At 40.9% G+C, this 26,307-nt stretch overlaps 2 protein-coding genes across 2 annotated transcripts in view; both read right to left on the bottom strand.

Moving 5' to 3' along the window:
- Positions 1-10,485, bottom strand: part of LOC126407509 (nuclear factor of activated T-cells, cytoplasmic 3-like) — a 29,252-nt gene extending 18,767 nt beyond the window's left edge. The window contains exons 1-3 of the mRNA XM_050072483.1: positions 10,116-10,485; positions 1,641-2,328; positions 624-1,022 (exon numbers count right to left, since the gene is read on the bottom strand). Coding sequence (XP_049928440.1) covers positions 624-1,022; positions 1,641-2,328; positions 10,116-10,188 — 1,160 coding nt within the window. The 5' untranslated portion in view covers positions 10,189-10,485. The remainder of the gene's footprint in view (positions 1-623; positions 1,023-1,640; positions 2,329-10,115) is intronic.
- Positions 10,486-10,835: 350 nt separating this feature from the next.
- Positions 10,836-26,307, bottom strand: part of dus2 (dihydrouridine synthase 2) — a 17,844-nt gene continuing 2,372 nt past the window's right edge. Inside the window, exons 4-16 of the mRNA XM_050072494.1 lie at positions 25,572-25,663; positions 25,440-25,483; positions 23,814-23,874; positions 23,692-23,739; positions 22,632-22,697; positions 22,166-22,236; positions 21,839-21,925; positions 21,060-21,228; positions 19,293-19,414; positions 19,028-19,168; positions 17,629-17,716; positions 15,371-15,444; positions 10,836-15,253 (exon numbers count right to left, since the gene is read on the bottom strand). Of these exons, the coding sequence (XP_049928451.1) occupies positions 14,986-15,253; positions 15,371-15,444; positions 17,629-17,716; positions 19,028-19,168; positions 19,293-19,414; positions 21,060-21,228; positions 21,839-21,925; positions 22,166-22,236; positions 22,632-22,697; positions 23,692-23,739; positions 23,814-23,874; positions 25,440-25,483; positions 25,572-25,663 (1,331 nt within the window). The 3' untranslated portion in view covers positions 10,836-14,985. The remainder of the gene's footprint in view (positions 15,254-15,370; positions 15,445-17,628; positions 17,717-19,027; positions 19,169-19,292; positions 19,415-21,059; positions 21,229-21,838; positions 21,926-22,165; positions 22,237-22,631; positions 22,698-23,691; positions 23,740-23,813; positions 23,875-25,439; positions 25,484-25,571; positions 25,664-26,307) is intronic.

Raw genomic sequence — 26,307 nt, 5'->3', positions numbered from 1 at the left:
TTCTGTTTAACATCATCTTAATTTTAATATCACAATCCATAGCGTTAAATACTCTTATGGACGCAGAACAAAATTTGGTGCGCAGGCAATCGGAAAAAAGAGTGTCAGATCCATGGAAACGAGATGAAAAAATGGTTTGTAATTGAGTAATTAAATTTTACCCGTCACTCGTGTTTTTTAACGGAGCTCAGCGGGACGACATGCTGCTCCACCAGAAACATCTCTAAATACACAGTAGGGCGCAGACTGTTTTGAAAACATCTTAGTGATAGTAAATTAGTTAAAAAATCATCTAAATATCGACGTAAGAAAAAGTATTTGCCAATCATCCCTTCAATCACAGATATACGATCCTATCACCAATCAGCACAAGCCCACTTCGGACAGGGCCAGGCTAGCTGTTTCCCCGTTTCCGGTCTTTGTGCTAAGCTAAGTTAACCAACTGCTGGCTGTAGCCCAACTCTTAACCAGTGGATATGAGAGTGGTGTCAACCTCATTATCTGACTCATTTAAGCATTTACTTCATTAAAAACAAGATAAAAGTACACAAAGGAATGCTGCCTAATGTTCAGAGAACTAGCACGTTTAAAAGTAGCAACACCTGTATTATCATAGTGCCCACCTGAACAGAGGAGGGTTCCCAGGTTTGGGTTTGTTCCAGCTGAAGTGGGAGGGCACCTGAAGGAAGAGATCAGCCAGGCCGTCCTGTTCACGTCCCTCCTCCCCAGGAGAATCCAAAAATTGCTCCAACCCGGGGTCTCCTTGACCGGCCAGGAGGCCAAGCTGGGTCCCCGACGTCCTCCTGGTCTTGGAGGGGACGTCCAGCTCCTGGTATCCAGACATCAGGAGGGGCCCCAGGGCAGTGGCGGGGCTTCCCACCCAGGTTTCATCTGTCACGCTGCCTCGTGGAGAGGCGCCTGGCGTGGGGCTGGGGGAGTGGTGAGGGGAGGGCGAGCGGGCGCGGGGGTCAGCGCTGGAGTAGCGTCTCTTCCCGCACGGGGACGTCGGTCTGGATGACGGCCTGAGAAAGAAGTGTGGTCGGGATTTGAAGGATTTTACAAGAGTCAGGGTTGAATCAAGATTCATACATTTGACCCCCCCCCCCCCCCCCCCCCACAAAAGAAACTAGGTTTCTTGTCTTAAATTTAAAAAAGCTGTTTGTTTGTCTAAACTAATGACAAATTTAAAAAAAACTCTCTCTGCTGGATAGACTTCCTTACTGACGAGAGGGAATAACTGTCTCATGATATTACTCTTTAAAGCTCTGCTGTCGTATCTTTATCACATTTCAAAAATATAACAACAAAAACATCGCCCAATAACTATTCAGATGTTTCATATGTACACACCAAGCATGGTAGAAGTGGTTTTGAGGCTGCAGTGCCCTCAAACTAGATTCATTTAATCAGATTTTAAAGCTTTTTGTTGGCTGTCTGGCTTTGTGTGTGTTGTTTTTGTATGCTGGGTGCATATGGGCGTAGGTTCAAACACAATGATGTCAGTGGGTAGCCTGAGAGGCAAAACCCAGGGAGAAAAAGGTCCATAGGGTCTTGAAAAACAAATCTTGATCCCAATGAGACTCCCTAAATAAATAAATAATGTTACTAATGAGACATCTGTGAACCCTGATGACATGTACCTGGAGGTGGGCCGGCGGTTCAGCCAGTTGTCCTCTGTGACACTGGTGCGAGGGGAGGGGCAGGGTGACTGGCGGGGTGACTGGCGGGGTGACTGGCGAGGTGACTGATGGGGAGACAGCGCTGGACTAAAGGCTGAGGGATGTTGGTATTGTTGTTGCCATAGCTCCACGCCAAAGGCCCCTCCCCCACAGCCTGGGGACCCCAGAGGTGACCCCTGAGGGGACCCCAGGGCGAGGCGGGCAGCATCGCGAAGCTCCCCGTCTACATCGTCGTAGATGTGGGAGAAGGATTCGCAGGAGGAGAGGTCAGATATCCAGCTCCTGGAGGACAGGCTGCTGCAGGGGCTTGGGCAGAGCGCTGGGTCCCGGTAGCAGGGGTCCAGAGGCAGGTAGAGTTGGCCTCTGGACCAGGACGGCTCAGGGTAACCCCCCTCTGCCCCGCCCACCGCCAAAGCTTCCTGGCTACTGCCCAGCTCCACATGATTGTTCGGAGCAATGGAGGTGATCTGGATACTCGGGCAGTCAAAGGTTCTGGGGTTCCCCTGGGCCTGGTACTGGTGCCCCTGGGGTTGGTAGTCAACATGCTGATAGGGGAAACATGCAGGATGACTTTGCAGCTCCTGGTTGATGAGCTGCTCAGCCAGAGCCTGAGTGGAGGTGGGAGGCGTCCTCACATTGAGATCTGGACCTGAGAGATGGAAGAGATGACCCAACATGTAAATCAGACGTTATCATTTGCATTGCAAACACGGCTGTTTTTTACTGCCATGTCACAGCGGCCTCAGTTCTGCATCTGACATTTAATACTTATCCATCATGTGGATACAACCAGCAGGGTCATAAACTGTTGAATCAACATTGCAGGGTTTCCCACAGTGTTTCATAGCCAAGCTGCTTGAAATAACCACATCCTCTGCTGACATCTGAAAACTTCAGGCACTAATTCACACAGCAAATTCAAGATATCTAATGTGTGGCTATTGTTTAGTTTAGACTATCTGCACATACATGTATAGAAAATACAGGAAAAAGAAATTAAAAGTTAAAACACTGTGCAGGAGAGGATAGAAGACAAAAATGGCTTACAATTTTTTTTGATGTGCAATTTACAACAACAAACATGAACAAATTACAAATCAATGAATAAACTGTTGAGAATCTTTGCAAGTTAGAGTCCTTCTCAGGTGCTTTTTGAATAATGATAATGTAGATGATGATTGTAGAGATGGAAGAAGGTTGTTCCAAAGAGATGGTCCTCTGTATTTCAGTGAATATTGATTAAGAGAAGTCAGACAATATGGAAAATAAAGATCGTCAGAATGTCTTGTGGAGTATGAGTGAATGTTTGAGGAAGACTTAAAAAAGTTCTGGAAAACGCTCAGCAAATCATGAGTGAGATGTACATATTTATACATGAATACACAAGTCTGGTTTATGTTCACATTAAAAATTGATATAAGCTGATATTTTTTAGAGAGAGAAAAAGATGAAATCTCAAAAACTTCTCTTGAATTAGAAACATTTTACTGAAATAAGTGGGACATGTGGCGGCCCAAGCAGTATTACACTACATAATATGAAGGTAATTAAGCTATGGTAAAAAGTCAGAATACAGGAATGATGGACCAGTGAACAAACTCTACTTAAGATACCAAATGACTTCATAGTCTTTCACAGACAAGTTAAATATGGCCAACGTCTGTTGCATCAGTTTCTGCCTTCTGATCTGTCTCTCTATAATTTGGTTCTTTGGTATAAAACTTGTAGACAGGTAGAAAATTAAACAATGACTTGAAAAAAGGTCTTGGTGCTTTTCTTTGTTTCCCATCACTGTTAGTGAATTAATTCGGGTTTTTAAATAAATATAAGCCATTTTAAGGCACCACATCGGGCTCTGGTAACTTGTGATGCCAAACATTTGGCGGATGGGAAGAGCTCAGGGATCCAACCACCAACCTTGTGATTAATGGCCGACCCACTTTACCAACTCAAATATGGAGCATGGACTAGTAGGTGGAGAGGTGCCAGTCAGCCTTATATCACTGTGCATTAAATATCTTTAAACTTGGACTGTTAATAATGGCAAAAATATTTAGTTGTAGCTTGATTGATAATGATAATGTTAGCTGCAGACTCCTTCCCATGTTTATTCTCTTAACTCCACCTGTTATCGACGTAATTTAAAACTGTAGTGGTCTGCACTTATACTGTGAGCTGTATGGTGACACCATGGCTGAAGCCAATAGTTCAGGCGCTGGACTTACTATGTTCAACACTTCAGTAAATTTATTCACACAGCTGCACACACTCCTCACCACAACCCTACTATTAATACCACTCTTTCTCGCACTAACAAACACATCTCAGGCTACATGCAAAGAAGGCATCAAAGTGGCAACTGTGATCTGTTTCAACAGACAGCTCCACTTCTCTGCAAATAACCCTCAGGGTGCCGGGGAGAGATAACTGTGACGTGATGCAACAACAGGGGCAGAAAGAGAGAGGGGGGGTACGATGCCCGCAGCCAGGTGGGTGCCAGGGAGCAGTTAGAAAACCAGGAAGTAAAACCTGCTGACAGACAGGCGGGGCAGCACAATGTCTGTCTGTACAGAGCCTGAAACACAACCACCAACTGATCCAACCATCCATCATCCACCCATCATCCATCCAGTCATCCATCCATTCATCAAGGGTGGTAATCATCAGAGGATCCACGATACGATATTATCACGATACTTGAGTCACTATACAATATAACTGCGATTTTAAATATGTTGCGATGTGCTGAGTATTGTGATAAAATATATTGTGATATATTGCAATTTAATTACCTTTTCTTTTCAAATTGTAAATTCTGTCCCCAAAGGAAAACGTTGTCAAAATCTGTTGAATTTAATAAGAAAAAGTTTTCAGTCTGTTCATCTCACTTCAGCCATTTTTTGCAGCAGCAGTAAAATGTAGGTTGTGGACTGAAAAAAACCAATCGATTAATGAATTCGTGTTTGTAATTTTAATAATTAACATATTAAAAAAAAAAGATATTTGGCACTGTGTGACAATACGATATTGCCACACAAAAATATCGTGATACTATGCTGTATCTACCATCCATCAATCCTCCAATTAATCCATCCATCAATCAATCTACCAATTGTTTTTTTTTCTTCATAACTTCATAACAAGGGTCTTTATTTCATCACCTACAGATTCCCTCAGTATTTCTTCAGCTGCAGCAGTCCATCTTTTTCATTTTCTGGTTGATGTCACAGGATTTGGGAGGGATTTTAGGCAGAGCTGCAATGATTAGTCGATTATTCGATTTGTTGATCAATAGAAAATTAACTGGCAACTATTTTGATCATCAAATAAAAGTTTTTTTTTTTAGCAAAAAAGCCAAACATTTGCTGCTTTGATGCTTCTTAGTGTGTTCAGTTTATAATAAATGATAATAAACTGAACAGCTTTGGATTTTTGGACTGTTGGTCAGATAAAACAAACTATTTAAAAACGTCACCTTTGGGCTCTGGGAAATTGCTTCACTGTTTAATTGCAATTTATCAGCAAACCCATATATCAGAACATTAATGGGCAGATAAAGTGATAATGAAAGTAATCACTGGTTGCACCCCAAATTGACACCTCCATTAAACAGCCAAAATATTCATCTTACCTCTGCTTCATGTGGACAAAACCGGCACAAAGAAAGCCTAAAATCAGTGTTTTCTGTCTGTGTCCTTCATCCATGGCTAAAACAAACCTTATTTTCATTACTGTTTAATCTAATTATTACTATCAGGATTAATTATTCATTATTTTTTTGGCTATATAATGTCAGAAAATGTTGATAAATGGCCGTCAAGTTCAGACATAAAGAGAGGTTCTTCATCACCACACTGACACTAAACTCAGCAGTTTATCAAACAGGGTAAAATACTGTTAACCACCACAAACTAAAAAGACAGTTGCACGATGCTTCAAACACACTTCTTAGTGCTGATACAGATTCAATTAGTTCAATGTTATTAAGACTTTATCAATAGAGTGCCGCAGGGATGACGTTTTCCTTTGGATTTCAGATTACTGCATACAGTAATCTCTGAGGCAAACAAAGTTTATGATACATGTTTTGTTCAGCAAAATAATCTTCACAAATAAACACCACTTTATTTTTGTAGCGTTAATACAATCACCAGAACTGAAAAGCTAACATTAGGTTATAAACAAACACACCACAACAAGCCTGTAAGCCACGTTCAGCATGATGACGTTCTGTAGTCTCATTTAGCCTCTTGTTGGCAACCATCTTTTTTAAGACACGTAAAGGCTTCAAAATTCACAAGAGGGGTATTTACTGATGTATTTTATGTCGTAGAAAAAAAGGTGAAAAGGGAACTGGTGGTGCTAAAATGCTAACTCATGTCTGGGTTGTAGGGTTGTAGATGCTTTGGAGCACAACCAACAGATTTCATGTCATTCAGCCCCTCAGAGCAACATGTTTACAGACAGATCAAGTTCAGCAATATACTGGCGTCCTAGCCCATGTATGGCTTTAAAAACAAATAAAAGAATCTTAAAATCAATCCTGTATTTAATAGGTAGCCAGTGCAGGGATGCTAGCACTGGTGTAATGCTGTCTCTTTGTCTGCTACCAGTGAGAAGTCTCGCTGCAGCGTTCTGCACCAGCTGCAGGCGAGACAAAGATGACTGGCCGACACCCCGGTACAGAAAGTTGCAATAGTCAACCCTTGAGGAAATGACAGTTTTCATGTCATTGTAAGAGATGATGGATTGTGTTTTGCAATGTTTCGTAGTTGGAAATAACAGCCTTTCAGCACAGAGTTGATTTGTTTGTCAAATTTGAGAGCAGAGTCAAAAATGAGACCAAGATTCCTGGCATGGGTATAAACGTATGACGTGAGTGGTCCTCAGTGGTTGACCATGCTGTCTGTGGTGTTGGGGGGACCAAAACAATAACTCCTGTTTTGTTATCGTATTTATTCATATTCATCACGTAAGTCTTTTCAAATGCTGAAAAGACGCTGATTCCAACTACAGCAGCAAAGAAAAGCAGCTATTTTCTCCTGAATAAAGAAGCTGAAAGTCAGGATTTTTTGCCATTTTTAGCCATTGGTGGTCGATCTCAACATCTCAACAACTATTAGGCTACTGATCGAAATCAAATTTAGTTCAGACATTCATGTTCCCCTCAAGATGAACTGTAATAACTTTTGTGATCTGCTGACTTTTCATCTAGCCTCATCATCAGGTCAATATTTTAATGTATCCAATACTTACTCTTGTTGTTTGTTGCTGATAAATAACCTGAATGATTAATCGATTATTGACCAACAAATTGATTTATCGACAAATCATTTCCAACTTCTCAGATGGGAATTTGTAAGTTTGGGTCTGACAGCTGGAGAAAAATAGCACATTTGGAGATGTCACCCTGGGCGATGGGAGACTGTGAACTTATCACTATTCTCTGACATTTGTATATTAAATTATTTGTCAATCAACTGGAAACATAATCTGCAAAAAATAAATTATCATTAGCAGCAGCCCTGTCCCTATTCTGTAAATGATATTCCTCTATTTCTCTTGTATGTGTAAAATACAAATTACTCAAGAACGTGCCATTAAAAGACTTAAAACTACCCATAGTGAGTATTAATAATAAGTTATTCTTCATATCATTGTATCACAATATATAATTGCCTAAAACATAAAAGCTTAAATCCTAAATGTGACTGCCTTTGTGAGTTCAGACAGCATATGATTAGCTGATCCCACATAATAACAGCAAATTGTCCACCAGCCTTCTGATCAATACATTAAACTACAGCAGACTGATCAATAATACTGATCAATACACTGCAAAGAGTCTCTGTAGCTTTCAGTGGATTCAAACGAGGCAGATTTCTGCACCTTCTGGTCTACATTTAAAAAGTCGCCTAAATTTAACAGCAGACAGCTGGATGTGTCACATCCACTAAAGTCTAACAACACAACTTCCTGTTACAACTTTCAAAGTAAAATCCTGTGTGTCCAACAATAACATGCTACAGGGATCAATGTGGAGCAAAAAGTGAGTGTGTTATTTAACAGATTTTATGGAAATAATGCAGCACGGAGCTGAAACTATGAGCTGATTCATCAAATTGTCAGTCAGAAGAAAATTAATCACATTAATTACAGTCCTAATTCGGCACACAGACACAGATAAAAAAAATACACCTGATATATAAACTAAATATTCATAGTTTATGAAACTACAACAGTTTGATGCCATTAATTAGGAATTTTAAATATAACTGGTCATTTCTAACTATAGAAGAAGAAAAAATAAAAGAAGCCAGCACTCACCAGAAACACAGACGTTTCGACAGAAAGTCTTCTTCAGTGTGGACACACTGAAGAAGACTTTCTGTCGAAACGTCTGTGTTTCTGGTAACGCCACCCAAGTTGGTTTAGAAACGTCTGTGTTTCTGGTAACGCCACCCAAGTTGGTTTATTAAATTTACCAAAAAGACATTTGTGAGTGCTGGCTTCTTTTCTTTTTTCTTTTTTCTGCTGCTTTTGGCCGTGCACCTGTTGAGTGGATTTATTTTGAAAGTGCTTGCTTCTTTCCTACGTTTTTTTAACTATAGAAGAAGGTAAACAATATCATCTTAGTGACTCACAAAATGTAAACGTTTGAACATTTTCTACATACTTACATTTGTGGATCGACACGACTTCCTGCCATTATAATAGCTTCTTTAATTCCTACTCTATGCCTCTATTTAAGTGTAAATGTGATGATGCACTGTCTCTGCCTCTGGCTGCTGGATCATCACTGCTACACTACTGTACAGTTAGCTGCACTATAAATGCACTCACATACCCATATATATATTTATACCACTGTGTATATCTAACCTGTAGTGTATTTATATTTATACCACTGTCTATACTGTATGCATCTGATCTGTAAACACTTATTAATAACATGCTTACAGCTGTTTATTCTGCACACATTCTCACTATTGTCATAACTGTACTGATCTGCACAATACATTTTGCCTACTTACTGTTTATATTTTCAATATTTATATACCCTTACTATTTATTCTATACATTACTATTTATTCTGTGTATTAATCGTCACGTTTTCTGTTTTCTGCCCCTCTGATTAGACGCTAAAGTGCATTTTGTTGTCTCAGTACAGGTTATAAGTTGAACGGAGGTACTTGTACTTTACTTGAGTATTTCCATTTCTTCCTACTTCATACACTAATTCCACTACATTTCAGACAGAAATACTGAGCTTTACACTGCACTACATTTATTGGACAGCTTTAGTTACTTTATAAATTAGGATTTTTCCAAACACATAACACATAGAAGTCATGAAATGTTACTCCCCAGCAGTTACAGCTGCAACGACTTACCATTAATCAATTGGTTGATTGACAGATAATTAATTGACAACCACTTTGAGGATTTAAGTCATTTTTCATGTAAAAGAAAAAGAAACACTTCACAGTTTTAATTTTGGCCTGTTGGTTGGACAAAAGAAACGCTGTAAATAAAGGTGTCATTTTGGACTCTGGGTCATTGTGACGTCCTTTCTCAAGACCAAACAATCGATCAAAGGACTGCAAATAACGTTTATTTTCATTGTTGACTATGTGGATTCTTTTCTCAATTAATGGGTTGGTTGTTTGATTTATGAAATGTCAGACAATGGTGAAAAATGTTGATCGGCATTTCCCAAAGCCCAAGACGACGGCCTCAAGTGTCTTGTTTTATGCACGACCCAGAGATGTTTAGTTTACGTTCACATAGCAGTAAAGAGACAAGAAAATACAAGAAGCTGGATTCAGAGAATTTTTACTTTTTTTTTTCTTAAAAAATTACCAAAACCAATTCATCAATTATCAAAACAAAACAAACCATTTGATGGAGTCATTTTAGGCTCAAGGATGTTGTAACAGACCTTTGTCACTATTTTTTTATGTTAGTAAAACCAAGTTTCTCGATTACTCAAGATAATAATCTACAGATTGATCAGTATCGAACACAATCATCAGTTGCAGCCCTGTAACAGTCAGAGGGCCTTATTAAGGCATCTAATACTTATACTTGCAAACTATTAAACATTATTTAACCTTTTTCGTGCTGGACTTTCATTGGCTGTGTTAATACTTTATTACTTTAATACTTTAACTTAACATTGCTTAATTATTTACGATGCTGGACGTTTATTTGTAACAGAGGTTTTTTTTAGTGTGGTATTAATATTTTAATGACGTAAATGATTTGAATACTTCCTCCACCACTGGTAGATCTAATCTGTTTCCTGCTGTTTACATGTCGAGTGTTTTATTTTGAAGGCCGCAGCGCTTAACTTCCGGTGTAACTGCCGCTAGTGCTCGTTAGCTTCATTCAATTGACAAATTGCTAACTAACGTCGCTAAAATGACACGTTACCTGCCGTTTGTCTGCCGTCCTCCTCAAAGATCAGTCTGAAGTCCAGCTCCTCGGCGCAGTTTACCGTGGACATTGAACCGGAGACACGCTGAATGTCCTCTTAAACCGCCGTTAAACCGACCTGTCTGTCTTTTAAAACTGACCTGTCTCACTCACTTCCATCCGACCGAAAGCAGAACTCCGTTTCAAACTGCGGCGCCAACAAACACGTCGACTAAAAGTTGTTAACCGACATCGACACGATCAGTAAAAACGCCTCTGCACTCTGTAGTAAAGACAGAAAAGTCCCATTATGGCGGAAACTTGTTGTGTTCGTGTTTCTGTTCGGCTGCAGCGAGTTTACTCTCCTCCAGGTTGATCCCTGCGCTGCGTTCATGGGCTCTCCGTAAACTACAGACTCACAGCGGAGTTTGGAAACTGTAGAAACCACCCAGGAACATAGTTTAGAAAAACTGCTGTTGTTTATGAATTACAAATCAGCAAAAAAACAGACACGGCGCATGTACTGTCACTTTACCTTAACATTCTTGTACATGTGTAATGAGCAGTGTTGGAGGGAGACTTAAGGGACTGTTCGTTACTTATTAGGGGGGAAGGGGGTGGTGCAAAAAAGAGGGAGGTATGGTAAAAATATATATGTAAGTTATTTATTTATTTATCATTTGTTTTGGCACAGAGGAGGGGCATACTAATTCAAATGGTTATATTTTTATGTATTTTACCACCAATGTTTATTTTAAAAATCGCCAAAATTACAATTTTATCATCATCAGAAAACTGTAAAAACACGAATTATTGTTAGATTTTCTAATTTTCAAATGCATCCGTCAGACAAAAAACACATACCAGGTCAGAGCTTAAAATAGTGATATTCTATCAAAACCACTTTATTCTTTGTCACATTTAATATTTGGCCAAAAATAAACCGTTTGCACAAACTAACCAGCATGAACGACAAGAGTGAAAATCCGCAGGGAGGGGGGTTTCAACTCCACAATTTCATCTTCAACTTTTAACTTTCAAACATCAAAGGTTACGTTCTAAAACTGGAATAACTGATTTATGGCAAGTTGTCAGAAGTCACACCCCAGCCACCTCCTCCTCTGATAAGTAAAGAACAGTCCCTAAGATTTTCATCGCCATCAACTGTTGCTGTTATTCTTGTGCGTATGATAAGAATGAAGAACTTGAAGTGTCAAACTTAAATTCCTAATATATGTTATAACCAAGCTTAATATTTTCAATTTCTCAATTCCTCTCCCAAATGTCGTATTTTTAAATTCTTAATAATTCAGGTTTTCATGATATGGGTAGTGAAACTGGTAGATTTATTTCTGTTTTTGTACTTATTCATTTATTGTTTTCTTGATGAGTTGTGTTTCAGTGTCACAGCATTGCAGTACAGCTTTGTTACCAGGTGTCTTCAATCCAATTTTATAAATATTAGGCCTTAAAAGTCATTTAATAGTCCCAAATTTAAATTTGTGCCATCTGAAATGCCACAAATATTTTATGTAATTTCATTTATGTAGCTTTGTCATAATGAGGCCAGCTCTTCTGCAACAAAGTCCACATTTCTGCAAACTTTCTGCTTTTTCCCCCTTTTTGGTCTATAATAGTGACAAAAACATTACTTTCCTCAGGCATTTAACTTTTTTTCCTTTTAGTTTTGAGTAAACTGATGGACAAATGACAAACGTCCACACAGGCAGAATTACAACACAGCTACCAATGACTGGAATATTGTAGTTCAGCATTTCTTTAAACCTCCCAATGACTACCGTCTTTGTACTGTATATTTGCATTTTCCTGTTGACAAAATGTAGATTAACCTACGCCACTCAAATAGCCATATTATTATTATTATTATTATTATAAAACATACCTCTGCACAGCACCACATATATATACACTTGGTCTATTTACCTCTATACTTCCCTCCAGTGCTTCAATAAAAAAAACAAGATTTGTTCAAAAATCTGCTTTCAATTTGGTTAAAAGAAACATTTTTAAAAGGTCTTTAAAAACGCATTGAATATAAGCATCTGATGCCTGTTAACAGCCTGTGTTGTTTTTCTGCGCGCTCAAATACATAACCATTATCAAATCTCCCAGTGTCCTTGAAAGCACCATTAGCCAGCTCGGTGATGACGTCAGTAGCTGGGTGTCTCCGTCTCTCAGGTTCAGTTCAGGACTTGAAGACTTTTTAATTGGAAGACTGATGGTGGAGGAAGGGTTGGGATCCTTTACTGGGGTAAAAGTACTCATACTACACTGTAGAAATACTCCGTTACAAGTAAAAGTACTGCATTAAAATGTTACTTCCATACAGGTATGTAACTATAATTAATAAAATGTAGTTAAAGTATTTAAAGTATAAAATGTCCACTGTGACTGTGACACTATTGTATATGACTTTATTAGATTACTACTACTACTACTACTACTACTACTACTACTACTACTACTACTACTACGAAGAAGAAGAAGAAGAAGAAGAAGAAGAAGAAGAAGAAGAAGAAGAAAAGCATTTTTCTGTCGACTAATTGATTAATGCACTAACTGTTTCAGCTGTACTTGTATTTTAATTAATATTTTAGACACTCTTTGGATGTTTTGTATGTAACATCATAATTTATAAAGAAATTAAAGCTGTCACATAAATGTAATGAAGTACAATATTTCCCTCTAGTGGGCAAGTATAATATGGCATGCAAAGAAAATAAAGTACAAGTACCTCAAATGTATACTTAAGTACAGCACTTAAAATGTACTTAGTTATATTCCACCACTGCATCAGATCAAAGGCTGCATTAAATTAAAATTAAAATTAATTAATAATTATTATTAAAATACCTGTCATTTAATCATTTTATCGCTGTGCTCAGGCTGGTTTTGTTCATCAGAATGAAGGAACACGTCACCTGAATACAACAGTTTGTCTCTTACATGTGGTTTTAATATACTGAGTTAAGATGTTAACTCCATCAGACTGCAGCTACACAATCAGATATTATAACACAGCATGAAACCAACAGTGTCTGCAGGAGGTGGAGGGTTTTTCAAGTGAACGCTTTTACAGATAAGACCCAGAGGTGGGTACAAACTGAAATTTATGGCACCATATTTTCTACTTCAGTGAACCGTACTGACGACAAATCCAGTTAAACTTAAGACGATATCAGTCGTGTACAGCAGAGACTAAAGGATGAAATCAAGAAACACATGATGAGTTTAAGGTCCATCCAGAATCAGGATTTAAAAATAAAAGTTCTTCTGTTAAGGCACCAAGGCTAAAATTAATTTCTGAAATATCTGAAAGGGTGAAGGTTCAGCTCTGCCTCCTGCTGGCTGCAAATGCACATCTCAGTTACCAGCGAAAAAAAACAACAATGCTTTTATTCTTAAAATAAAAAAATCAGGAAGTGTGAACAATGCCGAGTCTCTCCCATCAGACCAAGTGGAAGACTGTAATATGCACTGGGCAGATCCCAGTTTGAACATTTCTGCCAATGTGATGAAAAAAAATTAGATCCTGTGAGTCATTCATGTGAAACTGTCTCAAAAGCTTCTCATTATTTTGAGACATTCACGCTGAAAACACATCGTGATAATAATTACATTTTTCTGAGACCAGGCGTGTTCCTATGTTTTAGGCAGGAAGAAATTCTTTGTAACACTGGTCAACATGTCACAGGAGTCACAGGAGCCCCTTTCACACAGCCTGTTCAAACTGGACCATCACACCATTATTCCGCCTCACCATTCTGTATAAAATGTATGATCACAGAATGGGGGGACAGAGTTGTCTCGCCTGTAAGCCAGCAGCTGATGTATTAACAGCCCCGTAACAATGTCTGTGTAAAAGGGGCAGCCGGCAGGACTGGATCATGGGTGGCACAGGTGTGATGTTTTATCGACATGTTATACGTGCAACGAGCGGGAAATAGGGGCCGTATACATGCCGTGTTTTTTGCGCCATCAAATTCACTGTTTTCAATGTAGACATGCGGCAGGCGCGCTCAAACACTAGAGCTAAGCATCACATGACACATGACATGCGGCACACACGTTCCATGGTGGCTATTTTTCAGTGGTGCACCCTGAGATAAACAGAGTTTAACTTTTGGGACGCAGCAGTGCACACTGCACGTCATGTGACGAGGACCAACCAATCACAGCCGACAGATATCTTTCTCTTCAGTCCGTGATAAATATAGAGAAGTTGATCATGTTAGTGCAAAGCTGCCAGAGCTTCACATTTGTCTACACACAAACAGCTCCTGGAAGAAGATCAGCTCAGCACTCCGGATTTCAGGTAAGTAGCCTATGATACGGTGCTTGTTATGGTCGCTTAGCAACGTCAGACAAACCTTGCCTCTGAGCCCTGAAAGAGCGCGCAGAGTAGGCACAAGAGTAGCACCCAATGCCTGACTCCGCATTTTCCAGGTGGAAATGTGGGGCATGTGTACAGCCCCTAAAAAGTAGGTGGTAGCAGTTAGCAGCTAACTCAGACAAAGAATTACAGTGGCTGAATATGTCCACAATTTAAGAGAACGATGATGTCAAGGAGCTCCTTACACTGTGGGCAGAGGACAAGATCACTTAAAGGATGGAAAATTCAGTCGAGCAGCTGCTGTTTTGAGTTTGAGAGCAAAAAAAACCTAAAGTTCATTTTTTAGGATTATCATAAACATATGGACCGAAGACGACGCAGGTCAAAAATGAACTGAGGAGCTTTTTGGTGCAGAGAAATAAACAAATAAAGTTGCTTTTTAAAATCCCTTGATTTTTTTTTTCCAGTTCACCCAAACGTCCGTCAGTGGTCACAGAAGCTTCTCGTCCTCCTGTTTTTAACTGTTCATGAACTCTACGGTTGTTCTGGAGGCGTGTCCGGTTTGTGATGGTCACCGTTGGCCACTGCAGCAGTCTTTGAGTTGTCTGTTTCCTGTTGGATACCATCCACCAGATGTCGCTTCTTGCTCCCTTCCTCCACTGTGGTGCCATTCATCTTCCTCTCCCTCTTCCTCTTGCAGACCAGGCCGGAGTCTTCCTCACTAATGCGACCCTCTGGTATTCCAAGAGCTCGCAGGCAGACGATGGCGGCTGCTTGTTCGGCAAATTTCTTCGACTTCTCCCTGAAAACGACAAGAGAATTTAACATGAGAGGCCTCTGAGCTCGGGTTGACAACACTGTTACTCTGCAGTAATATCATGTTGTTTCTGTGAGTGTGTGTGTGTGTTTGTGTACTGACCACAGTGAAGATCTGTATTTCTTCTCTGCTACAGTCACGGTGGACTGAAAGGCTCGATCCCGAGAACGCTGCACCTGAAAACACAGCACACACTGTTCACAGCAGCTCTGATGGGAGTGTGTCAAACTGCAGATCTCTGCAGAGCCTGAAGGGACGTTTTTCTTTCCAGGTGGAACTCGTGTGGTCCCACTGTAATATGCCATCAGGTAAAGTCTTTGTCTTTACCGAAACAGACCCAGGTTGTTCTCTAACGCTGGCCCCACACTGGAGGATCGATCAGATTTTGGGTCTGACTCGCTTCTCCAGACAAACCTGTTTTTGATTGGAGGCTGGTCTGAACAGAAAACATGTCCAAATGATCCTGTCATGTGGGTTTACAGACATAATCCTAATGTTACCAACTTGATCGGAGTCTCTCTGATTATTAATCATAAATATCAAACATGTTTCATAGTACCAGGGGAGTAACGAACGATCGATCTGAATCGACACTGCGATTTAACAATTTAATATTACCTACACAAAGTGAAAAAAAAAAACAATTCATAGTCATCTTTAAGATACGCCCTTATTTTGAAATTCTCCCGGCACGTCTGTGTCATCATTCCTGTCCAAGCACACCTATTTCCTAAATGTTCAAACAATGCAGCGGCCTAGCGCCAGGCAGACAATGTCAAGCAGCCGAGAAAAAGACAATGAGGTTATTTACTGATATCGTCTCATGTTGACTGCAGGCCCCTGAATTGAACTGAATCAAAATCATATCGTGGCAGACTTTAGCACCTTTTACACTGCCTGTTCAAGGCAGGAATTTTGGACCGTTATTCCGCCTCAATGTTCTGTATAAAAAGGTACAATCGTGGAATGGGGAGGACAGCATTGTCTTGCCTTTAAGCTGGTAGCGAAGGTAGTAACAGCACCAAATCAATGTCTGTGTAAAAGGGACGGCCAGCAGGAAGGGAACATGGACGGGATGGGTGTGACATTTTGACGATGTGTTATGTGTGCTACCCAGCACCAGGAGATTTAAAAAGCAGCTAGAAGCAGTTAGCAGCTAACTCACGGAGCTCCTTACTCTCCACGCAGAGGACAAGACCAGCCGCCATATAACAGGGACCATAAATCATTGTTATGCCATTGTTGTTGTTTATAAAGTGCTGCCAACATGTATGTTATATGTCACACTAGAGGCCGATGCTGTTGTGTTAAAGGGATAGTGCACCCAAAAATGAAAATTCAGCAATTATCTACTCACCCTCATGCCGAGGGAGGCTCTGGTGAAGTTTTAGAGTCTAAAACTTCACCAGACGTGAGTGCGGTGCACAGAGAGGCAGTCAGAGCTACAGGCTACAATGAGGCTAAAAACAGAGTTCAAATGACGTTTTTCCAAACAATTTTTTATGTCGGGGCTTCAGGACACTTGGATCACTACGGACGAGCAGTATGGAGATATTTTGTGGTTTCAATTATGTGTTTTTGGATGTTTTAATCTGGGGCGCCGTCAGCCTCCATTAGGTGGAGTTGTGCTGCTACCCACTCTCCCCTGGGATCTCTGCAAGTGTTGTGAGGACTCTAAAACTTCACCAGAGCCTCCATCGGCATATGGGTGAGTAGATAATAGCTGAATTTTCATTTTTGGGTGCACTATCCCTTTAAATATCACGTCCGTCATGCCTCTGTTGGTTCCGTGATGTCGGCATACTGTCTAAAATCACACACTGGAGCAACACGACGCCATATAATATGCAAGATTTTCCTGACAAACAATGTTATAACTCAAACAGCAGTAATCCCTCACAATCACTCTCAGTGTGTGGTGGTGTATTTATCTGCAGAGACTCCGCCCTCTGCCTGGATTTTATTAGTTTCTTCTTATTTGGGACGTTTATGGGTGTGTACCCCCACAGTGCTCAGGTGAGGTCGAGCTTTATATTAAGGTAGCGACCTGGTGCCAGGCTGTAACCGGCAGGCATCCAAGAGACACAGCACTGATAAAATGCAAATATAGCAAGGTGGAATGCAAAACGAGTGAATCTGGGCTGGCTTTTACTTTCACTTTTGCTGGCAACAAATTTACAAACAGTGTCTGACAATCCCGCAGAGTACACCTTTAAATTCTTGCTTCAGACAACCAGAGCAGTTATCAATCAGATCTACAAACCAAAGTAACTTCTATCAGACTGCAGAGCCCAGTATCAGCTCTAGTAAAACACTGGTGTCAGTTTCAGAGCAGATTTTCATGACTCTGAGTTTCTCACCGTCTCATACTGCGGCTGCTCCAGCTTCTCCTTGCGGCTCCACTCCAGCAGGAACATCTTGGGAGTGACCTGAGGAGGATACTCCCTCCTGAAAGCACAAATACAAGTCAGATCAGAAAATGAAAAATACCCTCCACAAATATTCACTGGGTGACATGTTCATCACATATTGTGAAGTCCTGCTAGCTTCAGTTGTACTTTCAGATGAATGTGAACATAGCATGATATATACATACTAAATGTAAATGTGCATTTTATCACACTATCACAGCATTATATTTTATTCCTTGTTTTATATATATATATATATATTACAATTTAACTCTCCATTTTAACTTGTGTTTTTTTTTCTTTTTTTACACATTTTGTAATGGCATGCTTGGAAGGAGCCTGAGAACGACTGCTCCACTGTTACTGTTGCCTATATAACAAATAAAGACTTGATATTACGTGAGCTGGATGTGTAAAGGAGAATGACAAATATGTTTAATTAGCAGAATTCATACATGAGACAGTCTCCACAGCCGACCTCAGCATGCTGTGTTCTCTACAGGACTGTCTATGTGATGTAAAAATGTTGTTTAATTTTCTTCAGCTCAGTTATAAAACAGAAATCCTTGTAACTGGGTCACACAGCATATCACCAAACAAATACTGCCATCTATTGGTCACCTGTCACAGCACATAAAGCCTGATGCAAGAAATCTTGGCATCATGTTCCATAGTAATTATGTTTTGAACATGTCACTGAGCTTGTTCAATCATGTTTTTATCACCTCAGAAACAAACTAAAATAAGATATGTTTTAACTTTTACAGATACAGAAAATGTTGATTCTTGATTATAGATTATTATACAGTCTTTATTCCTGTCACAATCAAACCACACCAGTTTTAGCCTCTTAACATTGGCTCCCTGTTTGTTTTGGGATTGACTTTAAAATCTTATTGATTATTTTAAAGGCTCTTCATGACTCCAGATTACATTTCAGACCTGTTAGTCCCTTATGAACCTCTGCCTAGCTTGACATCCTCAGACAGAGGTCTTCTGCTTGTCTCAGAGTCCAGACTGAAGACTAAAGGGGACAGAGCTTTTGCCACCAGGGCCCCGAGGCTCTGGCACGACCTGCCCGAGGATATATTTTATTGCTATCTTTTTGATTTTTGATTAATTATCTTGATTTTAGTTTTGGTCTTCCTTATTTTATCTCTTACTTTGGTGACATTTTTAGAAGTTTTGATTATTTCACTCTCCTTGTGTTTTGTGTCGTTTTATCGTAGAGTCCCTTTAGTTTTATACATTTAGTTTCATAGACCTTACATATATCAAGATGTTCAACGGAGGCCTATTTTTTAAATTGCTTTTATTTTAAAGGAGCGTGTTGACTACAATAACTGACCGCTCAAACTTGATGGCCATGGTGGCGACGTCTCCGTCCATCACAAGTCGGTCCGGCTGGCTGCTGCTCTGCGGGGCATCCCTCCTGGCCTGCAGCTGCTCCTCGGTCTGCTGGTAAAACTCCTGCAGCCCGTACACCTCGCTGCAACACAACACCACGTCACGTTACATCAGTGATACCTGACATCAGACACCAGCAGGCAGCCATGTCACCTCTGGTTTATAACAGGCAGGAGTTTAAAATTAAAGAAGAAAAAGTCCTGTACCTGATTTCTGCGTTGGTCTGAGACGCATGCAACTGCTTCCCCTGAGGAGACTCCACCTTATCTCTCAGCATCTGGCACAGACAGTACTTTGTGTTGAAGACATGATTGTCGTACCGGATCGCCTGAAACACAAGACAACCAGTAACAAGTATGTTTAGTTGGTCTGTGTCCCAGTTTCTCCACTGGTTTTTCAGAGAAGTTGACAATGTAGAAGGGAAGTCAGAGGTTTCAACTGGGAACTTCCAACCAAAAAATAACTACAGAAATATTTTCAACTGTTATCGTCCTGGTACTTCAGCTAAAATATCTGCACAGCAACAAACTGGAATTACTGCCTCGTGGTTATATGCCTCCACGGATCAGTCAAGATACCGTTACAGTTTACATCCATGTCTGTGAAATCATTGATGCTTCACGCTCATCTTCCCCCAGCAGCACAGAGGATCTATACAATCAGCATGTTTGAAGGTGGAAACCCAAGATTAGTGTCACCAGTTCAGTATCTGACCAAATGTCTCCCCCCTTTTCTCTTCCTGAGATAAAACTTTGAATAATGGCTAGAAAACGTTATGATGTAACAGTGAAGTTGACCTTTGGATACAGAATTTCATCACTTCATCATTTTATCCTATCAGACATTTGTGTGAAATTCATAATTAGTGTAAGAATTCCTGAGCCTGGGGTCCTGGCTATGTCTGTCAGTATCTTGTGAGAGTGGAGGAACGCAGCTGTAACACACTGCTCGCTCTGTAATCCTGTCTTTACGAGATCGTGTTGGTTGTAGAAGTTGTTTGCCCAGCAGCATGTCGTCGGAACGAGTAACAACATGTTAAGCACATAAACAGCCATGTGAGGCACCAAAAGGGAAAGCATTGAACCACTGCATCTATGTGCGCCGCCATCTTACCAACCATAGATGTTCTATTATGTTCTCTGTTCTATTTCATGTTATTGGCAAAAAAACATGTTTTGTGAGGTCACAGTGACCTTGACCTTTGACTTTCAACCACCAAATTCTAATCAGTTCATCACTAGCCCTTTTTAGATAGGAATTGTGCAAATTAACAGGAAAGCCCAATCAGTCTTTTTTCAGCATTGGCAGTATAAAAACAAAATCGGGGAGTGCAGCATCAGACCGCCTACCTACTTCTGTTTATACAGAATGCGCCTTTTTCGGGGCAANCACTGCGAGGACAAGGAGGGCGCGCAATTCCTTGTCTCCCCAGTTGCTCATCTTTACAGTGTCTGTCAGGTTTGCGTTTCCCTCTTGCTACTAGTACTAGCTGCTCATTCCTGCTATCAGCTGTTTCCTGTTAGTCCACTGCCAGTGGCTCACACGTGTGGCGTCATCAACAGCTCCTCCCACAAGTTATCAACAGCCCCTCCCGTGGCCGAAGGGTGCCTCGTTCTTTTAAAACCAAAAAGGTTCCGCCAATATGTCTACCCTACGAGGCGGAAAATTGGGCACGTCGGATCAACTCGCCAATCCGGCTCTGTGTGTCTAAACGCTCGCAGCTTGCCGGCAAAACAGCCCAACATTCGCCAAAAATCTGGCAGTGTAAAAGGGGCTACTGAGTCCAAGTGGACGTTTGTGCCAAATTTGGAAAAATTCCCTCAAAGCATTCTTGAGATATTGTGTTCACAAGAATGGGACGAATGGACAGATCGACAACTGAAAAAAATAATGCCTCTGGCCATGGATGTCGTCGACACAGAGGAATATATCTGAGTATATCCTAAAATATCTCTGTCAATACAGAAACTCACATATTTGAGGTACTCCTCCATGACCGTCTCCACAGGAAGTAGTCCCTTACTCCTGAACACTGATGGGTTCCACATGGCGGCACGAGCCAACATGACCGACGAGGCGCCCGTCGCCTTCCTGAACTCCTCGATATCAGAGTGAGTCTTCACCAGATCCAGAGAACCTCCGCTGCAGGAGAGACGGGACACATGACGGATTTAATGACTTATAACAAACAAGATTTTCTATCTGTATTTCAGTGTGTCAAGGAAACAAAGCTGCTGAGACCTGAAATCATAAAACAGCTGTGGAATGTAACTAAGTGCATTTCCCCAAATACTGTACTTAAGTATAAAGTCAAGGTACTTTTTACTCCACTCCATCTCAGAGGTAAATGTTGTACTTTTTACTGCACTACATTTGTCTGACAGCTTTATTTACTTTACAGATTCCAGTTTTCATCCCCAAAATCACTAATATGCCTCAGAAGACTTTGCAACCTGTGCAAAACAAACACTCTACTCTTTGATTTTTCAGTTTGCATTAAAGAAAAACACCCAGAACAACACAGGAGGGATCTCTCCTCCAGGCCTGATAGACATGTCTGTTAAATTTAGTCATCTAGTTGGCTCTTCACAACAGTCCCTGCAAACTGAGGTATAAAACCAGATGAAGACAAGAGAAACGACACGTGATATATTCTTTACTGTGCTGGATCATCCATCCCAAACTATTTTCAAGTCTCTGCATGTTGAGTTTATCTCTTATAACAAAAGGATCAGTAGGTGTTGAGGCTTACTTGGCAATAACAGGGATGGAAACAGCCTGAGCGACAGCCTGAATGTAATCACAGTGGATGGGGTGACGGGGACGCTCCTCCTTGAACCTGGACAACAGCAGAGAAACAGGGACGTGTTGCAAGTGAACACATCATTCGACATGAAAGAAGCAGGCAACACTCAGGCCAACTAGGAACAAGAACAGCATGAGAGCATGAAGAGCCACATCAGTTACAAAAATACATAAAACTACGTATGTACATTAATTCCAAAAGTCACATAACGATATGAAGCTAATATTTAAAATACATCAAATGTGGTTATCACATCATCTCCAACCAGTTTACCTGCCGTGAACAGCAACAGCAGCGACGCCCGTCTTCTCGATCCTCTCGACCAGACTGACCGTCTCCTCCAACTGGAACCAGTGAATTACACAAAACATGTTACAGGGGGCACTTCAAGACTTCCACAATTTAAACAGCTGATAGGTTATAGTAAAAAAACAAGAAACATAACCAACAGTTATGGGAAAATATTCGTTTTACAAAAACATTTGTATACATGTAGATGGGGCTTAAACAGAAATGTGAATTGTTTTATTCTGCTTTGTTTGAAACATTAATAATACGTGTGCTATCTGAATTAAACTGTTTTTATCTCTGTTAACAGAAATATAATTGAAGAAAAGAAGAAAAGCATCAATATAACAGAACAGAAATATTCAAAGTATCTGATTTAGGAAACCAAAGGGAAATAAACAGAAACAGAAAATAATCATAAATTGATAATAATAAAATTTTCACATCTTACCGATGGAAGGATTCGGATTTTACACGTGACCGGTATGGAAACTCCTGTGACGAGCTTCTTGAGGATCTACAGACAAAAGATAATTAAAGGGATAGTGCACCCAAAAAGGAATATTCACCCATTATCTACTCACCCATATGCCGATGGAGGCTCAGGTGAAGTTTTAGAGTCCTCACATCCCTTGCGGAGATCCCAGGGGAGAGGAGGTAGCAACACAACTCCACCTAATGGAGGCTGACGGCACCCCAGATTCAAATGTCCCAAAACACATAATTGAAACCACAAATTATCTCCATACTGCTCGTCCGTAGTGATCCAAGTGTCCTGAAGCCCCGACATAAAAAGTTGTTTGGAAAAACAACAAGCCTCATTGTAGTCTGTAGCTCTAACTGCCTCTCTGTGGACCGCGCTCACGTGTGCGCACTTGCGTGAGACTGTGAGACATGGGCACCGCGTTCATGTGTGTTCACTGGCTTTCGCTGGTCTCGCGCGCAAGTGCGCACACGTGAGCGTGGTGCCCAGAGAGGCAGTCAGAGCTACAGACTACAATGAGGCTAAAAACAGAGTTCAAATGACATTTTTCCAAACAACTTTTTATGTCGGGGCTTCAGGACACTTGGATCACTACGGACGAGCAGTATGGAGATATTTTGTGGTTTCAATTATGTGTTTTTGCACGTTTGAATCTGGGGTGCCGTCAGCCTCCATTAGGTGGAGTTGTGTTGCTACCTCCTCTCCCCTTGGATCTCTGCAAGTGTTGTGAGGACTCCAAAACTTCACCTGAGCCTTTCTCGGCATATGGGTGAGTAGATAATGGCTGAATTTTCATTTTTGGGTGTACTATCCCTTTAAAGTTTTCTTCACATAATTAAAAATCTGTTTACATTTCTGGCACTGTGTACAGCTGTTTTTTGCACATATATTTACTGTTTGTATATTGTTTTATTTGCACTCCCTCAGACAGTGTCAGAGCAGGTTCATCCGTCCACTCAGCTGAATGACGTTAAAGCTATGAGACATACAGTTTGTCAGAGACATGTTGTCCGGCTGAAGAACTCACCGCCTCAATCTTGTCGGGATCTGACAGAAGAGCAGCTCCCATCCCGCCCTGCAAGAGGTCAGAGGTCAGCAAGAGGTCAGAGGTCAAAGCAGCAGCAGGTTGGTTACTGAGAGGCCACTCACCTTAGTGGAGTATTCTTTTGGACAGCCCATATTCACATCGATAGCGGCCACATCCTTCTCCCTGCAGGACAAAACAGGCCAGGGTCAACAAAGTCCACTACTTCAGGTTATTCAGTGCATTTTTGTCATATTTCTCCTCTTTTAAAATTTGTATCTCCGGGGTTTTATTGTATTTGACTCTAGACTCTAGTGTTTTTTTTTCTAAGTGAGTACATATTCATATCGTAATGTGAAACTACTTTATTCAGTGTTTTTACCGGATTAAGGCCACGTTTACACGAAAACGATCCACTGAAAACAGAATCGTTTCTCATTTTCGCTTTGAAAAAAGTTTCGCGTTTAGACGACAACGTTTTGATAACAATCGGCGTGCACATGGGAACGTGTAGTAGTAGTATACATGCCAGGCCAGTAATTGACGGTGTGACGCTTACGCTTCCTTCTACAGAGTGCCGATGTATAAACAAACAAAATGGCAACCGCGCGAACGTTTGTCTGGATGGACGACGAGGTGGAGTTGCTACATTAAATCTACACTTTGATGGGGAAGCGTTGATAAATTCAACAGGGTGAGCAGCACAAGCAGAGCTCGGGCATCCGCCATTGTTGTTGTGATGGTCGACTTTCTCGCACATGCCTAGTAACTGGAACCGTAATGCACATGTGCGAAAAGTCTCCGTTTTCAGAGGAACTGCATATTGCAAGTTTACATGACAACAGAGACGGTGCCGTTTCCAAAAAATTGCACTCTGGAACCCGTTTTCAAAACGTTGCGTTTTCAGGCACCCAAAACGCCGCTGTCGTGATCGGCCAAAGCGCAACTAAAGTTTACCGTTTTCAGTTGAAATTGTTATCGTATAAACGGGACCTAAATCGCCTGGTCTGTTTGTTCTGGTGAGGAAGAGACTCCAGCGGATAATTTGGCTTCCAGTAAAAACCTCCTGAACAATGAACATTGAAGGCATTCTAAGCAGGAGAAGTTTCAGCTGGTTGCAATCTGGGATCCTCACCACTAGGTGCCACTAAAGCCCCCTAAATCTTACACACTGGACCTTTAAGTTGAATTCAGCTGTAGCTACTTTATTTTGTACACACTTAAGTGCACCGATTTCTTGAATACCAACTGCAAAAACAGTTCACGATAAAGAGCATACAATATATTAGACATATTAGCATGTAGCGTGTAGCGTGTAGCATGGAGGTGGGACACAGACTCCCAACAATCTGATGTATTTGTAGACAAAAAAGCAGGGAGAAGGCTGCAAACTGATATTCAGCTGCTCCATCTGTGCCCAGTGTACGCTCTGAGCTTAGAGGATGAGGAGCAATAGGTAACCAAATGGTATATTTATTACAGCAGCGCTCCTACTGAAACGGTCCAGCTCCCACACAAGGGAAAATAAAAACATGGCGGCAGATGTTTTATTAATGGAAGCTGCCACAAATAAATGAATGTGTGGATCACCCTCCAGGGAATTTCCCTGATTGCAAATTACTCCACATTTTGTTCTGTGCATGTTTTAAACTGAGATGGAGCAACAGCTGCCACTATGTTGAAGTTGTATTTGAAGCTTTAACTTGTGAATTAAAACAGTTTGAGGTTCAGAGAAGGAGCTGTGGACTCACACGAGCCGGGCCACTGTCAGCGCTCTGTCCGGGTCAGCAGTCCCCTACAAACAAAAGAAGAAGACAAAAGTCACAACTCTGACTGTGAATCTGCTGCAAACGGAAGGTAAATATGTCTGCTTTCTGTCTCACCATCTGGAAGACGACTCTGTCCTTCTCTCTCTCACAGGTCCTGAACATCACTCGATCATCTGGGGCGACAAAATCCACCGTCTCCAGCACCTCTGAAGAACACAAAAAGATATGTTTCGAGTGTTTATTTGTCACATGCACAACAGTTACAGTGAAACAGTGGTTGTTCTCAGGTTACCTCCAATAATGCTACTATAAAATGCAAAAAAAAGAAAAAAGCAAGGGGGGGTTAAAATACAGTTGAATTTGGAGATGATTGCTTTGGTCCTCTGCTGCTTCGCTTTATGTCGACTATGTGGTGGGATGAAGTTGGACATTGCTGATTACTAGCTGCAGAAGAAACTTTTTTATTTGTCTCTGCATTTTTTACATGAATTTAATTTGTTTATTTTAATGTTAATTTGTCTTGTGTATGTTTGTATATTGATTTACACCCATTGGCCACTTTATTAGGTACACCTTTCCAATACTGGGTTGGACCCTTTTTTAATTCTTGGTGTCATAGATTCAACAAGGTGCTGGAAACATTCCTCAGAGATGTTGGTCCATATTGACATGATGACATCACACAGTTGATGCAGATTTGTCAGCTGCACATCCATGATGAGAATCTCCCGTTCCACCACATCCCAAAGGTGCTCTATTGGACTGAGATCTGGTGACTGTGGAGGCCATTGGAGTACAGTGAACTCATTGTCATGTTTGAGATGATTTGAGCTTTGTGACATGGTGCGTT

Source organism: Epinephelus moara, chromosome 20 (assembly GCF_006386435.1).
Source record: "Epinephelus moara isolate mb chromosome 20, YSFRI_EMoa_1.0, whole genome shotgun sequence".
Classification (NCBI taxonomy): domain Eukaryota; kingdom Metazoa; phylum Chordata; class Actinopteri; order Perciformes; family Serranidae; genus Epinephelus; species Epinephelus moara.
The sequence above is the reverse complement of the archived record's forward strand: the minus strand, read 5'-3'. Positions and strand labels throughout refer to the sequence as shown.